The sequence below is a fragment of the Aythya marila genome (genome assembly GCF_965140915.1).
Source record: "Aythya marila genome assembly, chromosome: Z".
In the NCBI taxonomy this organism is placed as follows: domain Eukaryota; kingdom Metazoa; phylum Chordata; class Aves; order Anseriformes; family Anatidae; genus Aythya; species Aythya marila.
Window position 1 is genome coordinate 64,325,744 of NC_139080.1, and position 19,117 is coordinate 64,344,860.

General features: G+C 47.4%; 1 protein-coding gene across 4 annotated transcripts in view; it reads left to right on the plus strand.

Annotated features, from left to right (window-relative positions):
* Positions 1-10,492: 10,492 nt before the first annotated feature.
* The window catches only part of ZNF608 (zinc finger protein 608), an 80,318-nt gene continuing 71,693 nt past the window's right edge, over positions 10,493-19,117 (plus strand). For 3 of the 4 annotated variants that reach the window (XM_082783889.1, XM_082783891.1, XM_082783892.1), the window contains exon 1: positions 11,479-12,839. In XM_082783889.1, coding sequence (XP_082640015.1) covers positions 11,949-12,839 — 891 coding nt within the window. In that variant the 5' untranslated portion in view covers positions 11,479-11,948. Of the gene's footprint in view, positions 10,850-11,478; positions 12,840-19,117 lie in introns of those variants that run through there. The other variant, XM_082783890.1, reaches the window with a different exon arrangement.

A 19,117-nucleotide genomic window follows, 5' to 3' on the forward strand; every position in this document is an offset into this window, starting at 1 on the left:
GAGTAGGAGGTATAATGTCTTTATAAAGTAATAATTAAAAGAAAAACAATTACTGGTGCCTTATCTGGACCTTGCAGCTGTACTTCTCCCTTTTGCATTAACAGTGTGTGTTCTAAGGTTATGACAAACCATGAAAATTGCATCTTAAGAGGAGTTTTATTCTTTTTCCTACGATTTGATTGAAACAGACAGCTACATTTTGTGTATATATAATTAGGCAGTAAAATAGGCTTTGAAGGCAGATTTCTGTTTAGTATGTGAGTCACACGCACAACAGTCTTTCATTCAGCAACCAAAGACTGATCTTTTTAATGCCTCAACTCGCTCAACATGTTTTCTGAATGCTACATCTTGCAGGAAAGGAAAAAAAAAAAAAAAAAAAAAAAAAAAAAAAAAAAAAAAAGAGAGAGAGAGAAGGGAAAAAAATGTAAAAACAGATTTTAAGCCATATTTCTCTCCTTCTTTCTGTTTTTTCCCCATCTCCCCAAATGAAAAACAATCTGAAAAGCCAATCTAGCTAGTCTGTGGTGATTTAACCTTATGACAAACTGATTTTTATCATCTTTCTTTACAGATTGTTGTCCAGGGCAGCACTGAATGCTGCACCAGCTCTAGGCGTATCTAATCCCTCTCATAAAAGGCCATTGTGGTAGTAAAACTGAGACCAATGGCTTTTTCATTCTCCACCTCTCAGCACTCCAAAGTAATGACATTGGGGTCTCCTCTTCATGTTTTTCTTTTCAGATGCATAGTTTCTCCTTTTAATAAGTCTAAAATAGAGAGAAATAAAAGGAACACAATCACATTTTCCTCAAAGCTCTTTCTATAAATACCTTCTGGAGAACTGAACTTAGGAACAATTATCTGCAGTCTGAGTTGTTGTGACACTGTGTGTGAATACAGCAGTGTATCCCTGGAATTTTCTGATCATTCTGAAGTATGTGAACATGTTAAAATGTTGGGCAGATAATACTTGGGGCTTCATATTTTCTGCCTAGGGTCACGTTCAGGCATTCTTCCTCACACTGAAGCCTGTGGAACTGCTGATGTGATAACGGTATTACTTGACACAAGCACAGTTCTCACACCTCGTCTTTGCAAAGTAACCATGTAGAAGCCATTGTCCACTTACTTTATGCACTTGCAATACAGCCTTGTCAACAACATTTTCTCCAGCAAGGACAAATTATAAACAAATTTTATTACATAGAACAAGTAAGAAGAGTAGATAACAGATATTCTTCCCCCTCCCCCCCAAGACAAACAAACAAACAAACAAACAAACAAAAAAAACACCATTTTTTTTCAAAAGCCTTGACCTCAGTGTTTAAATGTTTTTATTATTAATATGTTAACGGATTATATTTCAGAACTAATTCCCCATTTTGAACAGCAGTACAAGAGAAAGTTGGTCTGCATTTGATTACAAAATTTTATTTGACCTCAGAGGAATGCTTTTAACCAGCAAACTATGAAGTGCTAGATAAAAAGATTTACAGCTAGAAACAGTTCACACAAATTCATTTCTCCAAAGTAAAAAAAAATGCATTTTAATAATTCTTACTAATATCAATATACTTGTAGGTATCTTTTAATATCATAATTAAAAATAAAATCAACAACACTGTTTAAAAGCTATAAAACATTGCCCCAGGCAAAATTTTAACACCAGTGTTTTAATTCTGAGGGTGTGATATTTGAGCACTTAAAACTACAGAAGTGTAAAATTAAAAGGAAATTTTAAAATAAAAATTATACAACTAGTTCTTAAATATCAGATCTGGGAGAGAAAAGGAAGGAGGACTATGCACTCTGCAAAGTACTTTTCCACAGTCCACAGTGCAGAGTAATTCATAAATATCCTTGTCATTCAAATACACTTTGGAAAGGTTCTCTTTGGCATCCTTGATGAATATGAGCTAGAATATACTCCGTAGAAGTAATGAGGGAATGACCCTCAGAACATGTTTTTTTCTTTTTCTTTTTTTTCTTTTTTTTTTTTTTTTTAGCATTTCAGCTGGAAAATAGCACCGCTGGTTCCAGGACACCAAAGACAACAAAGGGCTCCAAAAGTATCCCTGAGCATCTCCTATCATTCAAGACCTCTTTATTTAGAATTTCCAAATTCTAAAATTCTGTATTTACAATTCTTCATTTAGAATTTCCATTCAGAGATCTTCTATCCCAGAGGTTGTTCAGGATGCCAGTGCACCAGGCATGGCTTTTTTTTTTTTTTTTTTTTTTTTTTTCCTGCACATCTGTAGCTATTAGTAGAGCCATAGCATGGTTTGGGTGGGAAGAGACATTCAAGACCATCCAGTTCCACCCCTGCTGCCATGAGCCAGGACACATCCCACCAGACCAGGTTGCCCAAAGCTGCATCCAACCTGGTCTTGAACACCTCCAGGGTGTTCAAGCATCCACAGCTTCTCTGGGCTACCTGGTCCAGTGCCTCGCCTCCTTCAGAGTGAAGAATTTCTTCCTCAGATATAATCTAAATCTACCCTCTTTCAGTTTAAAATCATTATCCCTTGTTCCATCACTACATGCCCTTGTAAAAAGCCTCATTATTCTCTCATTCAGCATATAAGACAAAATGTCTGCAGTCATCCCTGCTTAAGGGTTTTGAAAGCACAGAGATTCCTTACATAACGCAGATATAGCTCAGACCTGTCTGTGATTTTTTGGCCTATATCTATGCAGCTACTGTCTAAAGGCTGGATGGATCTTCTTCTTAGACACCAAGAATGCAGTTCTGCAGTTTCAGGTAGATCCAGAGAGAATGTGAGTAAGCCTGGAATGTGAGTAATGTCTCATCTGATCCACCTTCCCTTTTCACTATAAAAAAATCCAACTGCATTATTTTCGCCTGAGGAACTAAGGATGTTTTTACATCCACGCATTGTTTTTGTTACCATTTCAAGGCAAGATGACTGAGTCACAGAGAGAAGTACCGTGACCTCCCCAAGGTCAGACAATAATTGTGACACAGTTGAGAAAAGAACATCCAATCCCCCATCCTCTGCACTAATGAGATCATTCTTCCCCTTTTGTGTTTGCACTGTCCTCCTTTTCTGTCTTCCTCTCCTGGTCTCAACACCCTCCCCCCCCCCCCCCCCCCCTTTCTTTTTTTTAATTTTTGTTTAATTTTTTAATTTTTTATTTTTTTCTCTATTGTGCTGATCTCTGTCTCCTTATGCTTCTTTTCCACCAGGTCCCTTCCTGTGCAGCTAAAGGTAGGTAGGTATCTTGGGGTTTCTCTCTTCCTGCCTCCAGTACAGCAAAGGAAACAACAGGAGAGCAATGAGGACTGCCAGAAAAGCCAGGGGCCATAGCTACCTGTTCTGGTATACATACACATGCTCTCTTCACTTGTAGCTCCAGCAGCACATATACTTCATTTACTAATACGCCTCTCAGCCTGATTATCAAGATCTCAGGCACTCATCTTCTCCTAGAGCACTTATTTTCTTCTTCCACACCACTGCAGTTTTTAAATCTACAAGATAGAAACTCCCAGACACGTTCTGATAACTTCTGTGGTGATTTTTCAGGGTCGTCCTCTTCAGGGCTCTTTTCTCTCAAAACTGTAGCAGCATGTTTTCTTCGTTCCTCCCCTGAGGTTGGCATACCTAACCTCGGCTTCGAAAACTTTCACAGATTCATTCCTCACTCCACACACTCTGCCTCTTAGTCACCATTATCTTAATCCTAATATGTACTATCTGATCTTATCTCTGGCTGATTCCTTCTGCTTACCCAATGTCAGGCTCCTGCCTACTCTCTTCTTTCACATTGGACAACAAATTACTCTCACCACAGCTTCTGCTGCAGACTCCTTACGTCTGACTGACTACTTCTCTGCAAATTCCATTTCAAGACTCATCTTCCCTCTCCCTGGCCTATGACTCCTAGCCTTCTCTCTAATAAAACAATCTAATCCTATTCCCTAAGCCTCAGTTTCATTTCCCCATGCTCATTTGTTCTCTCTGAAAATCTGAAGTATGGCACCCAGCCACTGGCCTTTTGTACATTTTTCTCCCTAGCACTACTATAATGTGGATGCTGCCTGACTAAAATACTGTACCTTCATCCATCATTTCTATTACAAATTATAATCGACTGTGAAACATTATGCTATTTTGTATGAAAGTAGCTGTAAAAAATACAGCATGCAATAGAGTGCTAAGACTATGACAAAACGCCATAACAGATTTTAACATGTATTGCCTGTTTCCTATCACATGCAGGCTATTAAACAATAAATACATGTCTTTAAATATTGTCTGGATGTTTACACAATGTACTACATAAATAAGTAAGCTGTTGTTTGAATTAGTTGGGGGGAAAATGAGTATACAGCAAGCTGAAGGCTACATTCATGTCCGGGTCAAAGGTTTGTAGAACAAATTCTACATCAGAATTTCACAGAACTGTTAACTTAGGAAATGGGAGAGACTAGCTAGGTCATTCAATCCATTCCAATGCCAAAATACAATGATTACTGATAGTATTTGTTTTTTAGTGTATTTTCCAGACTAATGTTAAAGTCCCATGCAATGGGACTTAAGAACTTCCCTTGGGATGCTATTTATTTCACCAGTTAGCAAAATCCTTTGTCAGTTTTATTTTTCTTAATCTTCAACTGTCGTATTTCTTATTTTTATCCCTCTTGTTCTTAGATAGTTTATGTCCTGTGTACTGGTTTCTGTCCTGCGTACCCTTTAGACTGTGCCCCTATCCCCCGAGTAAATACAAATATACACACAGACTCTTTCATAAATCATTCCCTACAGTTGCCAGTTGCCAGGTCATTTTTGCCTCTCATCTACAAACACCACAGTGGTACTTTGTGTTCATACATTACATGTATTTATATGCAGAGATAGTGACCTTCAGAGTAGATATCAAACTGAGAGTCGTTGTGAATATGGAGATAAATGGAAAGGAGCCTACGGACTACTCTAAAGAAGAAAAGATTGTTAGACTTGCCTCTTAAAAAAAAAAAAAAAAAAAAAAGTAACATAAGTATCTGCCAAGTCTATAATGACTCGTCTGTATGTTTGTATCACCAGTTCCCACACTTCAGTTTATGGATCACTGGCAGGCTGCAAAGCTGTAATAAATTATCCACAACTAATCTGCAGCGCCAGTGGTTTGCGCACACTGACTGCAGACCTGACCAGGAGACTGCGGGACAGGCTCTGACAAGTTCGTGGGGACCTTCAGGAGGTGATACCCCCAAATATTTTTTGATCAACATGATAGCGTCCTGTGCACCGCTTTTACATCTGCTGTGAGAAATGGTGTATGTGTACGTGTACACAAAGGAAGCGCCGCCCGCTCTTTGCCCAATTAACCCGGTAAATAAATCCGGGGGGGGGGGGGAGCAGATTTTTGTCCTTTGGGTGCAAGGTGGAGGAGAAAGGGAAAATTTGGCTTCAAACACCGCGGACGTGCTAGGCTTGGTACCGCGCCTGAGGGCACCCAGGCGTTATAAATACATAAATAAATACATAAACAACCAAACACGTGGCGCTGGCGAGTTTCACACGAGCGAACAAAATCACGGCACCGCACGGCGCCCCGCGCGCGCTCCCGCCGCCGCCCTTCCCCCCACCCCCACCCCCACCCCTCCCGCCACGGGCCGCGCGCTCCGGCCGGAGCCGCACGAGAGCTCTGATGGGCCGCAGCCAATCAGAGGCCGGGAAAGCGATTTCTGCGGCGCTGATTGGCTGCCCGCCCCGCGGCCGGGGCGCCGGGCGGCTGGGGGAGAGGCGCGCCGCCGCGTCCCGGGGCTGCGCGTGCCCGCGGCCGAGCCGTGATTTATCCCGGCGGGGGGGGGGGGGGGGGGCGGGAAATAAGGAAGCCTCGGCGCACAGCACGCGGGGATTTAGGGTTTTAGGCTGTCCGGCAGCGCACGAGGAGGGCCTGGCGCTGCGCATTGGTGCTCGCCGGTGATTTTTGTCTAGGGCGCGCGGTGCGTGCGCCTGGCAGGATAAGGGGAGTGGGGGGTGGGGGGTGCGGTTTCCTCAGCCGCATCAATTAAAAGCGGATTTCCTATTTTTAGGCAAACACCGCTAATTTACTGGCCTGCTGTCTGTCTCGCGAAGCGTGCGGCAGCACGAAGGCGCGATGTATTTCGGCGGGCGGGAGGGCGGGCGAGGCCCCTCTGAAGTGGGGAGGTTTCTGCCCTGACACCGCGGTGTGAATTTGGGCACCCGTGGGCAAAAAGGGGGCAAAAAATAAATAAATAAATAAAAAATCCTGCTTGGGGCCGGTGCGGCACAGCCCTCCTCCGATGCTCCAACCCATGCAGGGCTGCCAGGGCTTTTTACCCATCCCTGGGCGGCCGCAGGAGAGGCCGCTGCGCTGGCCGCTGCTCTGGGGAATTCAGGCGATGGTGTGAGGCAGATAAAGCAGAGGCATTCTTGCAATCTCTCCCGGCGACTGTTCCTTGGCTAGTTAACAGACCATCTATTCAGAAGCAATTTTCTTTGGGCTGAAATTATGTGCTGACCGTAGCAGATCGCTTCCCATAATACCCCTTCCCCCACCCGATGCTAAATACAAACTGTCTCCTACTCACTGTATAATAATGTGAAAATGACTGTAATTTCGCAGACGAGAAGCAGCCCAAAGTGAAACGTGTCTAAACAGAGGTCGATATTGAAAAATCAGGGCTATTACCTAAATCTGAAAAATACATATTGTAAAGAAACAGGAACAGCGATCTGCAACTAAGGAGGCTGAAAAAAAAAACCAAACCACCCCACCGCACACCCGCGCAAACCCCACACCCGCACCCCCAGGTCTGGCCTCGCTGCCCTGACTGCGGGTCACCGATTTCCCCGGGGGACCCCCCCGCTGTACCCTCCCCTGCACCCCCTCCTCCAGCCCCCATCTCCGTGTGGCACAACCCCGTGTGACACGCCGCCCCACCGCTCTCCCACGCCTTGCACGCCCAGGTGCAAGCGTGGCACGGCCCTGCCCGGCCCTGCCCGCTGCCCCTCCGCTGCCACCCGCCCCCCCCCCCCCCGAGGATGCCCGGCTGCGAAGGGTTAAAGGCGATTGAAGGCAGCGGCGTGGCACAATGGCTCCCCGGCTAAACAAAGGGGGGTGGCGAAGTGTGCGTGTGTGTGTGAGTGTGTGAGTGTGTGAGTGTGTGAGTGAGGGGGGGGCGCACCGCTCCGGAGCGACACAAAGCCCGATAGGGAAGATTTGTGTTACTAATTCCTGTGAAAGGATGTTCACGTGGTAGTTATATGGTCGCCGGCGTTCACAGTTCAGTGCCTGCAGCAGTAAATCAGGGGGCTGGGAACAAAAGGGTTATTTTCTGCTCCCCCTCCTTCCGAAAAAAAAAAAAAAAAAGAAAAAAGAGGAAAAAGAAAAAAAAAAAAAGGGGGGGGGGGGAGGGAGGGTTGGGGGGAACCATCACCCGACCTGCCTCACTTAAGCCATGTTGCAGAAGGGAGCAGGGACCGCGGCCGGCCAGGGGATGGGCGCTGCGGATGGGTTGCGGGGTGGGGTGCGGTGGGCTGGGGGGCTCTGCCCTGCCCTGCCCGGCCCCAGCCCCCAGCCCCCTCCCGCAGACACTGTTTGCTTTTCCCCTCCGCCGAGCAGGGGAATAATCGCACATGTGTATTACCAGCCCCCTCTCGCCGGCCTCAAGCTGTTCTAATCCCGAACGAGGGGGGCATTTAAAAATTATGAGCGAGGTGCCTAAATTGCCTCTTTGAAACCGGCACAGGGAAAAAAATAAAAAAATAAATAATAATGATTAAAAAAAATAAAAAAATCGTTCATCGCCGCTTCCAAAACTGCCCTGAAATTAAATTAAAGAAGCGAGATGAGGGAGCCTTCCTCCCAGCGTGTGAGTCTTGGCAGAGCTGTGATACACCTTGGGTTCTGTTTTTTTTTTTTTTTTTTTCCCTCCTCTCTTTCTCTCCTTTTTCTCCTTTTTTTTTTTTTTTTGTTTGTTTGTTTTGTGTCTTTTTTTTTTTTTTTTTTTTTTTTAAGCCCAAAATGTCACATGGGGTAACAGAAAACGGGAAACCTGGTGGGCTTGCACCCGGCGGGCTGCAGCCGGCTGGCGGGGGCATCGCGTGCAAACCGCGCGGGCGGGCGCGCGCGTTGCAAGGCGCCGCGTGCGCGCTCGCCCCTCGCACCGCCGCCCGGCAGGCCAGGGAGGGAGCGGCGGCCAATCAGAGCGCGCGGTTCCCCCAAAGCCGGGCTCCCATTGGCCGCGGGCGCGGGGGCACCGCGAACAAAGGAAAGTCCCTCCAGGTACCCGGCCCGGGCCGCGCGCCCGCGCGCCGTATCCCTGCGCGTGTGCGCGTGCAAATCCCCGCGTGTGTGTGTGTGTGTGTGTGTGTGAGTGTGCAGGGGTGTGAGAACGGCTGTGTGCCTGCAGGGGGGTGGGCTCCTTTCCCACACACACACACACACACACACCCCCGCTTTTATTTTTTGTTTTAATTTTGTTTCTAGAAAGGGAGGTTCATGGTATCTGGTGCTTCTCCTCTCCCAGACACAATAAATCTGTTGAAGACATCAGGGTTTTTTTTTTTTCTTCTGCTTCAAAAAAAAAAAAAAAATATATATATATAATAATATTAATAATAACAGTAAAAAGCGGCTGCAACAAACACACACTCTATGCAGTTAGGAGGAAAAAGGTCAGCTGGCGCCCATACAGACCGTAAGTACGGTTGCGTGGTGTCCGTAGCACTTGGAGGGGATTCTTGTTATTTATTATTTATTTATTTTTTTATTTATTTTTTTTCCTGCGAGTGGTGGGGAGTTGAGGCAGGGCTCTCCGGGGCTTTGAGGAGAGGAGAAGCCGATCCCCGGCGCAGCGTGGATGGAGCCAGGAGGGCGAGCGCAGCGTGCCCACAGCCACCCACACCCCCCGTGCGCTGCGGGAAGGGGGCTGGGCGCCTGCCGGGGGTCCGGGCTGCCCGTGGGGGACCGGAACGGGACGGGACGGGACGGGGCAGCTCGGCTGGGCTGGTCTCGTCACGGGGCAGCCCGTTGCCCGCCCGTTATCCCCAGCCGCAGGGCGAGGCGGCCGCGAGGCGAGAGCGCGGAGCGCCCGGTGAGGCGAGGAGCGGCCGGTAAGGCGCCTCGCCGCAGCGCTCGCTGCCCTCCTTCCCTCACACGCCGCTGCGGGTGAGACGAGGCCGGGCACCGGGGCTGGGCGGGTGTGGAGGGGACGGGGACGGGGACAGAGCCGGGGGAATGGAGGGGGGGGGTGTGTGTGTGGGGGGAGGGGGGGGCTGTGGCAGCGGCTCCCCCTCCGCCGCCGCCGCCGAGGGGCCGGGCGCGCCCCCCTCAGCGCTCGCCCTCCGCCCGCCCGCCCGCCAGCCAATGGCGGCCGGCGGGCGTCACGTGACGCGCGCGCGCGCGCGCCGCCCGAGCCGTAACGGAACCGCCGCGCCGCGGGGGTTGGCGGTTGCTGGGCGCGAGCGCCCTCCCCCCCCCCACCCCTCAACACCCCCCCCCCTCCTCTCCCTCCTCCCTCTCCTCACATTCCCCCCCCCCCCCCCCCCCTCCCGCCGCCGGCAATTCATTACGGCTTTTAGCTTCCCATCGCCGGCTAATTAAAAATACTAAAGCTTAAAGCTCCGCGGCTGTCTGACTTGTTGGGGGGGGGTGAGGGGGGGGGGGGAGGAGGGTGGTGGTGGTGGTGGTGGTGGTGGTGGTGAGGGGATGGGGGGAGGAAGGAGCCGGGCTGCGCCGCGAGGCTGGCGGAGACAATGAGGGGGGAGCGGTCTGTCCTGAAGAAAAGGTCGTCTGCTTTATCTCCTCGGGCTCTAATTACCGAATTACTTACCGCGTGACTGATTAGCTCCCGTGTTGTGTGTGTGTGTGTGTGTGTGCCTGTGCCTGTGTGTTTTGTTGTTTAATATTACGATATTTCTCCTCGGCGGCGGGTTTGAAGCCGCCCCCCCCACCCCCCACCCCCATCACATCCCCACTCCCCCCCCACCTCCCCCGTCAAGGCGCCCCCCCACCCCCCCCCCAAATGTTTTGATAACCGGTTTATCAGATCAGTGCTTACCCCCCCCTTCCCCACCCCCACACCTCCCCCCCCCCCCTCCCCCCCCTTTCTCCCCCTCAAGTTACTTGAAGAAATCAGATCTGTCAGGACGGGCGAAAAAAATGCCACTTCCCAACTAACAGGCGGAATCCAGCCCAGATTTTCAGTCCTTTCTTCTTCTTTTTTCCCTTCCTCCCTTTCACTAATTTATCCCGATGTTAGCACATTCTGTCTCGTAACACCCGGACGCCTGTAGGTTTGTTGCACGGGATCATTACTTACTGCTCAGGCTGGCTCCGAGCACGGGGCTGAAGACGGAGTGGGAAGTTGGGGATAACATTTTTATTTTATTTTTTTAAATTACTGTGATTATTATTACGATTCCGTGCTTTTACTCAGGAAAGCAAACAGGCAAAAAAAAAAAAAAAAAAAAAAAAGCTAAAAGGAAAAAAAAAATACAAAAACAAAACAAAACAAAAAACCTGATGCTCCAGTTCTGAATGTGAAATATTACCTACCAGCTTGTAAAGTTGTGAGGAACAGCAGCAATTTTTTTTTTTTTTTTAATTTTTATTATTTTTCTAAGCGAGGAGGAAAAACCAAACAAACAAAAAAGGACTTCTGATCCGTGTGCCAAAGTAGGGGGAGATGTGTTACTGACCGATTTATACTGGCTGAGATGATACTTGCTTTCTACTTCTTGTTCACTTGCTCTTTAAGTAAAATGAGACACAGAGTTGTTGCTGAGACGAGTGGGAACAGCACTTTGATTTGCTGGTTTAATTAAAAAATGATAAAGGATTAAAGGTAAGCATTATGTGTATATATGTATAAATATTTCGACAGTCGACTGTAAAAGGGAGAGATCCCTTTAAAAATCGTTTTAACTAAGCTTTGTCAAACACACACTCATTTGCGGTCACTGAGGCCACCTTGGTGCAGATCACTTAAAGTGTATGTCTTAATCAGTTTCCTGTACAGTCAGTAATACTATATTTAACAGACCTAACAATTGTGTGACCTAGGAGTGCGTTAGAACTGCTTTTAGAACTGTTATCTTGAGCATATATTTTATAGAAAGATCTCTTTATTTCCTTTTTGTTTTATTCTTGCCTATAGAGTTTAATATTTTTCAGTAAACATTTGTGTTTATGGGTTGTCGGTTTTTAATAGAAAGCTCTGTCGTGTCAAGGAGAATTAGGTTTCCCCCTTCCCTCAACCCCCTCTCTCCCCTTCCTCCAAAAAAAAAAAAGAGATTAATTAGAAAAGGGGTAAAAGATAACATAGGAAAGTCACAGAACTTCAAGAGTCTGGTTTAAAGCCACGAAATCCATGGAATGCAGCGAGGAGTGAATCTGTGTCCTTCCTTTTCTCCCTTTCGTGCCTAGGTGGTGGTCCAAGGGGTTAGATTACAACATGTGCTCCAACAGCTAGGCACCATTTCTAAGACTGTATTTCCTGAGCTTTGTGGATTTAAATCATGCAGTTATTAATATATTTTTTTAAATTTCTTTTCTATTTGTGGACATGTTTTTAAAGAGAGACTGTGGATGTTGGGATACAACTAGATTAAAGATGCTCACTGTAAAGGCATCACAGCCATTGCCTCTGGTTTAACAAACTTAAGGGGGAAAATGGGGAAATAGTGAGTGATTTCGCTCCCCCCACCTTGGCCCTTTTTATTAGTTGTGTTGTATTCTGGTAAGACCCTGACAAGAAATATCCAACTTTTCCCCTTCTCACAGGAAGAGGTGGACGTGGACTGCAGGTTATAAACCTAGACACACCTGGGGAAGGAAGGCAAGAAGAATTAAAACTTAAAAAAGCCCAGCGGAGATAGACGAATGTCCCCACATCTCCAAAGGAAAGTTCATCGGATTTTAACTCTAGAGATCTCATCTTCAGGATGTCATTGAACACTTCCACTACAGGAAAAGGTGTGGATCCAAACGCGGTTGACACTTATGACAGTGGCGATGATTGGGAAATCGGTGTTGGGAATTTAATAATCGATTTGGACGCCGATTTGGAGAAGGACAGACAGAAATTTGAGATGAATAATTCTACCAATACCACCAGCAGCAGCAACACCAGCTCCAAGGATTGTGGGGGTCTGGCTTCCAGTGGGGCTAATACTACCTCAGCCTTAGCTGATGGCCTAAAATTTGCTTCTGTTCAGCCCTCTGCTCCCCAGGGGAATTCCTCTCACAAAGAGACTAGCAAATCAAAAGTGAAAAGGAGTAAAACTTCTAAGGATGCTAATAAATCTCTGCCTTCTGCTGCCTTGTATGGGATTCCTGAGATCAGCAGTGCTGGCAAGAGGCAGGAAGTCCAAGGGCGCCCTGGAGAGGCAACTGGCATGAATTCAGCACTGGGTCAAAGCGTGAGCGGTAACCCGAACGGCAATAATAACAACACCAGCAACACCACCACCACTATTGCCTCTTGTGGGAAAAACAAAGAGGAGAAACCAGGTAAAAACCAGGGCAGCAGAGGCTCCAAGCGGGATAAGGATGCGGGGAAGTCCAGGAAGGACAAGCAGCATGACCTGCAGCCCGGCCACCCCAACGGCCCCGGGGGTGGCAGTGGCCAGGCCCCCCCAGGGCACCTCTATGGCTACGGGTCCAAGGGCGGTGGGAGCGGCAGCCCCTTCCACTGCGCTGCTGCCGCCGCCGCCGTCGGGGAGGTGAGCAAAAGTGCCCCGGATTCAGGGTTAATGGGGAACTCTATTTTGGTAAAGAAGGAAGAGGAGGAGGAAGAGAGCCACAGGCGAATCAAGAAGTTGAAGACAGAAAAGGTAGGACAAAGCTCCTCTCCACCTCCTCTTCCGTGTCACCCCGTGTCTATGATAAACTTCCCACAGCTGTGTGTTTGGCTCCTGTCTCGTTACCTCTGCTCTGTGTTTGTAACATGCGTCTGTTCTTCCTCTAAAAAAAGACACAAACCTCCTCCCCTGGGTGGGAGACGCCACGTTTTGGGTGTGCTCCTTTCCCACACGATTTCCCCCGCTGTACCCAGACACGGAGAATGTTCCCATCCTGCCCCTGCCTTCTGGTGGCCTTTGCCCAGGAGGAGAAGCCCCGAGGTGACCCCGGGTGAGCTGTCCCCGGTGTCAGCCGAGAGCAGCAGTGCTGGTACCGGCGGGACGGCACGTGGGGTGGCAGGCTGGAGGTGCCCCCACTTGCCTCGGGGGGTGCACAGCTCCAGCTCCTCCAGCAGCAGCTCGGACACGTGCTAACTGTCCTGCCACGAGGCCACAGGGTCCCCACATCCTAGTCGCGCTCTCAGGAGCCGAGGGTGGGAAAAGGGAGGCAGCCACGAGGCCCCTGGGCTGTGCCGTGCCCCTCTGTGGGGACAAGGGATGCTGGTCGCACAGGGGGGCTCCTGTGGTGGGGCAGCAGCCCCCGGGTGCTGGTGCAGAGAGGAATGATCCGGCAGGCAGGCGGTGCCTCTGGTCTTGCTGGAAGGCGGAGGCTGGCAGGAGGGGAGGCACCTCGTCCCGACACACACGTACGTGTGTGCCAAAGGGCTCTCGGAGCAGAGGGGAGCTCGCTGGTCTGAGCCCCGCTGGCGCTTGGACGTGCACTGCTTGCGTGCTGAGTGGTGGAAATGTGTGAAAGGCACCAAGCGGGGGTGTGTGCTTTTGTTCCTTTCCGTTAAGGCAGCCAAGGATGCTTTCTGTACGAATAAATGCCCACCGTTGTGCTCGGAGGGAAGGGTGGAGGCAGAGCACGGCGTTCGTAGCAGCTTGTTGGAGGAGGTTCTGGTGTCAGCGGGAGCTGCTCTGTCCCAGGGCAGGCGGCGTTGTCGTGGGGTCTGGGGGGGCTAGATCACAGGTCAGATGGACTCCACAGGTTGTCCAGCACGGATAACCTACCTACCTACCTACCAGCCTACCCAAAAAGTGGAGCAAGTCGACGCCCCACGAGCGAGTAGTATCAGGGTGTTAGACTGAGACCTCATTGTCTGCTATTTGCTTTTACTGCTTCCCTGAGCGAATGCTCAGTGATGGGAAAACTTTCGGGCTGGTGTTAATGGTATGGTCTGCAAGCGTCTGGGAGGGCTGTAGGTCTCAGGGAAAAGTTACGGCTCTTTATGACCTGTTACCGGCTTTTTAGCATTTCAGTGCTGTTGAAGGTTTTGTAACGTCAAAGTCGACTTTTGAGGATTAGGTTTGGGCGTTTGTGACATGAGATATTGGTGAAAACTTGAAAATAATTTCAAAGGCTTGTATTTGAGGCAAGGAACAAATCAAATTTCATATTGTATGCATATTACTGCTTTTAAGATAGCGTGTCTACAGATGAATTTGAATGAGCCTTGTGACCTTTTCTAAATGCAGATGAGAGCAAACCAGATTGATTCAATGCATATGTATATGTTTGCACTTTGATTTATGGAAGTTCTGCTCACTGTGAGAAGGTGTCCTAAAATCTCATACTCTCTTTATTAACTTAGTACAGTAGGCATTTACTTTTGTTGCCAATAGTCTTCAAATTGCAGTTCTCTAATCTGTTTTAACTATCTAGATAAATTGCCCTAATCCAGTCTTCACAATGGTTGTGGTTAAAGAGTCAGAGCCATTTGATTGGATTCAGTGGCTGCCTGGAATGTGGGAGGTACTGCCCTTTTGCAACCCCCTTAGCCTTTTAATCTTTCAGCCAAATGTTCACATTCAACAATTTTGTTTAGCTGGCAATCTGAACATTTCAGTATCTCAAAGGCTGCTGTCATGGCAACAGAGATTAGAGAGTGGTGTGGTTTCTCCAGTTTTTGTGTTCTTTTCAGTCTCGAGTCACACAGGAAATTGTATGAAGAACTCACATACGTGCGAGTAATCGTATGTGCAGTGTAAATGGGACGGTCTGTAAATTCAGAGCAGACACGTACGGGGTGCTTTAGAACCGGTGGTACCCTTGGCGTTGTGGCTGCTGCTCCAATAGGAGGGTTGGAGCGTGGATTTCTGCTAACAGCCAGTGCTGTTGGCACACAGTGACTTTAATACAGGCTTTGCACATTAGAGTCGTGCAGTGTTGGCCATTGTCTGGCACACTGGTGTGCTTGCTTGCTGTCTTAAATAACATCCCTTAGCGTTTCTCTTCCTAGAGAATGTTCCCTACTTGACATACGACAATAATAAACCTCATTGCTGACAGTGGCAGAAGTGAAACTTCAGTGTTTTATGTTTGTTGTTTTGGCTTTTTTCCCAAATGGTTAATAACCATTAGGGCTTTTTTTTTTTTTTTTTTTTTTTTTTTTTCCTGTAAAGGTTTTAAATTTGTGCTCAGATGAGGCTGGGTGTGCTTTACTTGGATAAAGCACCTTGTGTCTATAGAGAGAGAATTTTCAAGCCTGCATGTTCAAATCAATTTTCAGTTATCTTAATGCTGTGAAAGACATGTCTCATGAATCTGGATGCGTCCTACTAGATAGAAATGAGTTAATGCCTGCTGAGTCAAAATCTAAAGGTTTTTTGTATGTGGTACAGAATTGCGTTTGTTTACTATTTGTGAAAAGCTTGGAGCAGATTCCCTGGAGTTGTAGTCACTGTTTAGTTTTCACAGCATGCTTCAATGTCTATTTTTGGACTATTTATTCTGTTTCCTTGCTGCAGAAAGTCATGTAAAACATGATAAATAGGATCTTATGAAGCCTAATTAAATCAATGACTGTGTTCTGCTGGCTCTTTTATGCAGAAACCGCAAGTATGTTGTAAAAGTCGCCACTCCCCTAATATGTGGATAAAGTCAAAGTATGCTGTAATTCTAAGATGTTTGAGCTATATTCGTGCAGCCCGTTTTGTGGTTAAGCCACCAGTGACATGTCTGAATAAGTAGCTTTGACAGGTAGGCTAACCACTCCTAAGATTTTTGGTGTTAAAACCTGTCTCCATTTTCCATTCCTTATCCATACCATACCATTTTTAGCACAGTTACTGTTTGTCAGCATGAACTCTTCATCTGTTTTAGCTATGTTTTTGTATTTTTAACAGCTGTTACATTGAAAAGAGTTCAGTTTATCTACAAAAAATTACTTTCTGTGCATTGCAGAAAGATTTGGGGATTCAAACACAATGTCACAATGTACTCTGAGATATGGGAAAATGGTAGTTGGCACATGAAAATCTGTGTGTTTAACTGAAAATAATACAGAAGATCTCAAGCTGTAGTCAGGTGCAGTTTTTAAATGAATGTCAAGTGATATTCCAGGATTGGATTTTTCTGTTGTCTTAGCACGTTGTGTTGGATTAAGACTGCATTTCGCATCTGAACCTTGTCGTCAGCAAATTAACGTGTTGGCTGGTATTGTTCATTTTATCTTCGCTTCTCGTGGCAGGATTGAGGGTGATCTACACTTTGTCAGGAAATTGGTGTGCATTTTACCCACTGATGTAAATCATTGAGGTACATGCTTTGATTAATGGTGTTATGGCGATATGCTTTTCATGTACTTTCCTCGCTGGCCTTGGGTGTAGTTTATTCACTGTGAAATAAAAGGGCAAGCAGGTCACCCGCTGTAATTAAAGAACAAAGTCTATTGTTGTTTGACAGCAAACTGTTTTGAAAGCTACATAAGGGATTTAGCTGTTAAAAACAGTGATAACTATGGGTGCCTAACAATAAGCACGGCTCAGGGTTCTCAAAGTCCTGTAGGGCAGCCTCGCAGCGTGGCGGTGCTTTCTGAGCCGGGTGAAGAGGTGCTGCCCTTTGGCCGAGGGAGGTGGTGGGCGTGAAGCCGCTGACCCCGGTGCGGCCGCGCCAGCGGACCTGCTGCGGCACCCCTGCGCGGAGCCTCTGGGGCACGGCGTGGGACTGCTGGGAAAAGGCTGCGCTTTCGGCACCAGTAATTTTACAATTTTAATAACTTCATAAATACCCAGTAAAAAGGAAGGGATTGATTGTCCAGATGTCATGAGGTTAACCATGTTCTCCATGTTAAAGGGCTTTGCTGCAAGACTGTTTTAATTATAGCTATATAAAGACTTGTTTTTCCAAAGTAGCATTTTATAGTCCAATAAATGAAATGTATGTTACAAGTGCTAAGCAAAATCTCCCGTAACCACAGAGGTGTTCAATAACCAGATTCAAGGAACATGGAAAGTACCATCTGTTCCTAGTTTTCAGCATAAAACCAGGAATCGAATAGTTGAGATTTGCCCATATTTTTGAGACTCTCTCCTTTTTTATTATTATTATCATTATTTTAAAAAGTTCACCTGGCACTTTATAGAAGCTTTCTGAAATGCAATAATACAGGAGAGACTGCGAAAACACATGTTCCTACATACAGTTAAGTGGTTCCACTTTCATTTAAAGAGATTTCCAGAAGCTCAGTCATTGAAGAATTTATAATAGTGAATCACCTCCTGCAGGCAAACACAATAAGGGTCAGTTCTTCAAAGATCTTACTATTTAGCTAGAACCTGAATTATTCTGTCAGTTTTTCCCCAAGAGGTAAAAGGAAGGAGGGGAAAAAAAATAAAAAGAAGACTCTCCAAAGATAACTTTAGCAAGCTCTTATCAGTCACCTAATCGCATACGATAAAACCATTGACGAAATTTTTCCGTGCAGAGACTTGGGAGAGTTGTTCTAGGATCATTGATAGCAGGAAAATTACTCTTTTAAAGATAACTTGAGTTCTGACCTGTCTGGCAGTGCGATTCCTGGCTGCAGCCTGCGAGCCCTGGATAAAACGCCATCCGGCCTTTGTTGGAGGCCTTTGACTGAAGCTAATGACTGGTGTTGTGCCGCCCCGAGATAAATGGCATTATCTGTGCGTGGCCTGACAGGAAGCAGACAAGTTAATGGCGGGCTGCGGGGTGGATCCGCACGGTCCAGGCTGAAAGGTGAAGCCTGGACCCCAGGCTCTGGCCACGTCCTGCTCCTCTGCTGAGGGCCTTGACTGTTGGAAAAGTGTTTTGACAATGGCAACGTAAATTGGAAGTCAGGGATGTGTGGGTTTTCTTGCACGCTAAAGCTATTGTGGTTTGTGCATGATGCGGTTTTGAGAAGGTGCCACCTCCATCCTTCCCTTGGTGTTTACAGGAGAGCCTGGGCTGCCTTCTGCTAATTGAACACATCCTGAAGGCAGCGTTCCCATCAGTTTGCTCTACCATCCCTGCAATCTGCATTCGTAACGCTGGGCTAAACGTTGTTACGTCAGTGGCGGCAGGACTCGTCCTCAGAAAATCCATCATCCAGTCTGTTCTGTACCTGCATGCCTGGTGGTTGCTTGGCCCCAGTGCCCTGCCTGGACTTCCCAGATTTGCTGTGGTCTCCATGGCGAGTCCCTAAAGCACAGGACGCTTGAGCGTGTCCTGAGGGGTGACTTTGTCAGCTCCGCAGGGTGTTTGGAGGTGTTGTTCCAGCTGAGAGCCAGACCACATGCTACATGGTTAAAGCCCAGGGGGCAGGTAGAAGGGAAAGTGGGCAAGCTGAGACACCCTTGAAATGGTGCTGACTATTGAGTGCGCCACACAGCTGCATACAGGCACCCTTTTCTCTCTTCTGGGCCAGGAGGATCCCACCTGTCCAGAAACCACACATTGGATTAATGGTCACCAAGTGGGGTCTGTGAAACAGTAGGTCAGAAGACCTTCCTGAGCAGAGGACAGAAGGAAATGGAATGGGAGGCGTAGGCCAAGTAGGCCTTGAACAACTGCCTTGAGAGTGCCCAGTGTGTCTTGACAGACTGCGCTGCTGTTGACCCAGCTGCCCATAGCCTTGGCTGCAAGTCTTTGAAGTGCTCCTTTTAGTTACAGGATGTGTTTCTGGCAGCCTGGGGTGGTGTTGCCAGTGCACATGGTACCTGAGCACGTTTTACAAGCATTGTCAGGAAGGCAGACTCAGAAACACTAACATTTCTGCTATTGGAAATACCACCTTCACTGCTGTTTCCGATAAAGACATTGAGTTAGGTATTTGGGATTTCCATCATCCACTCTTAGAAACAGGTTGTGTCACTTCCAGGGATACTTGGGCGGCTTGGCATGTACTTGCTGGATGTTCAGTGTTCCTCAGTTGTAGCACTCAGGTTTTGCGTTGCCAGTCAGCTATGTATTCCAGGTTTGTTCC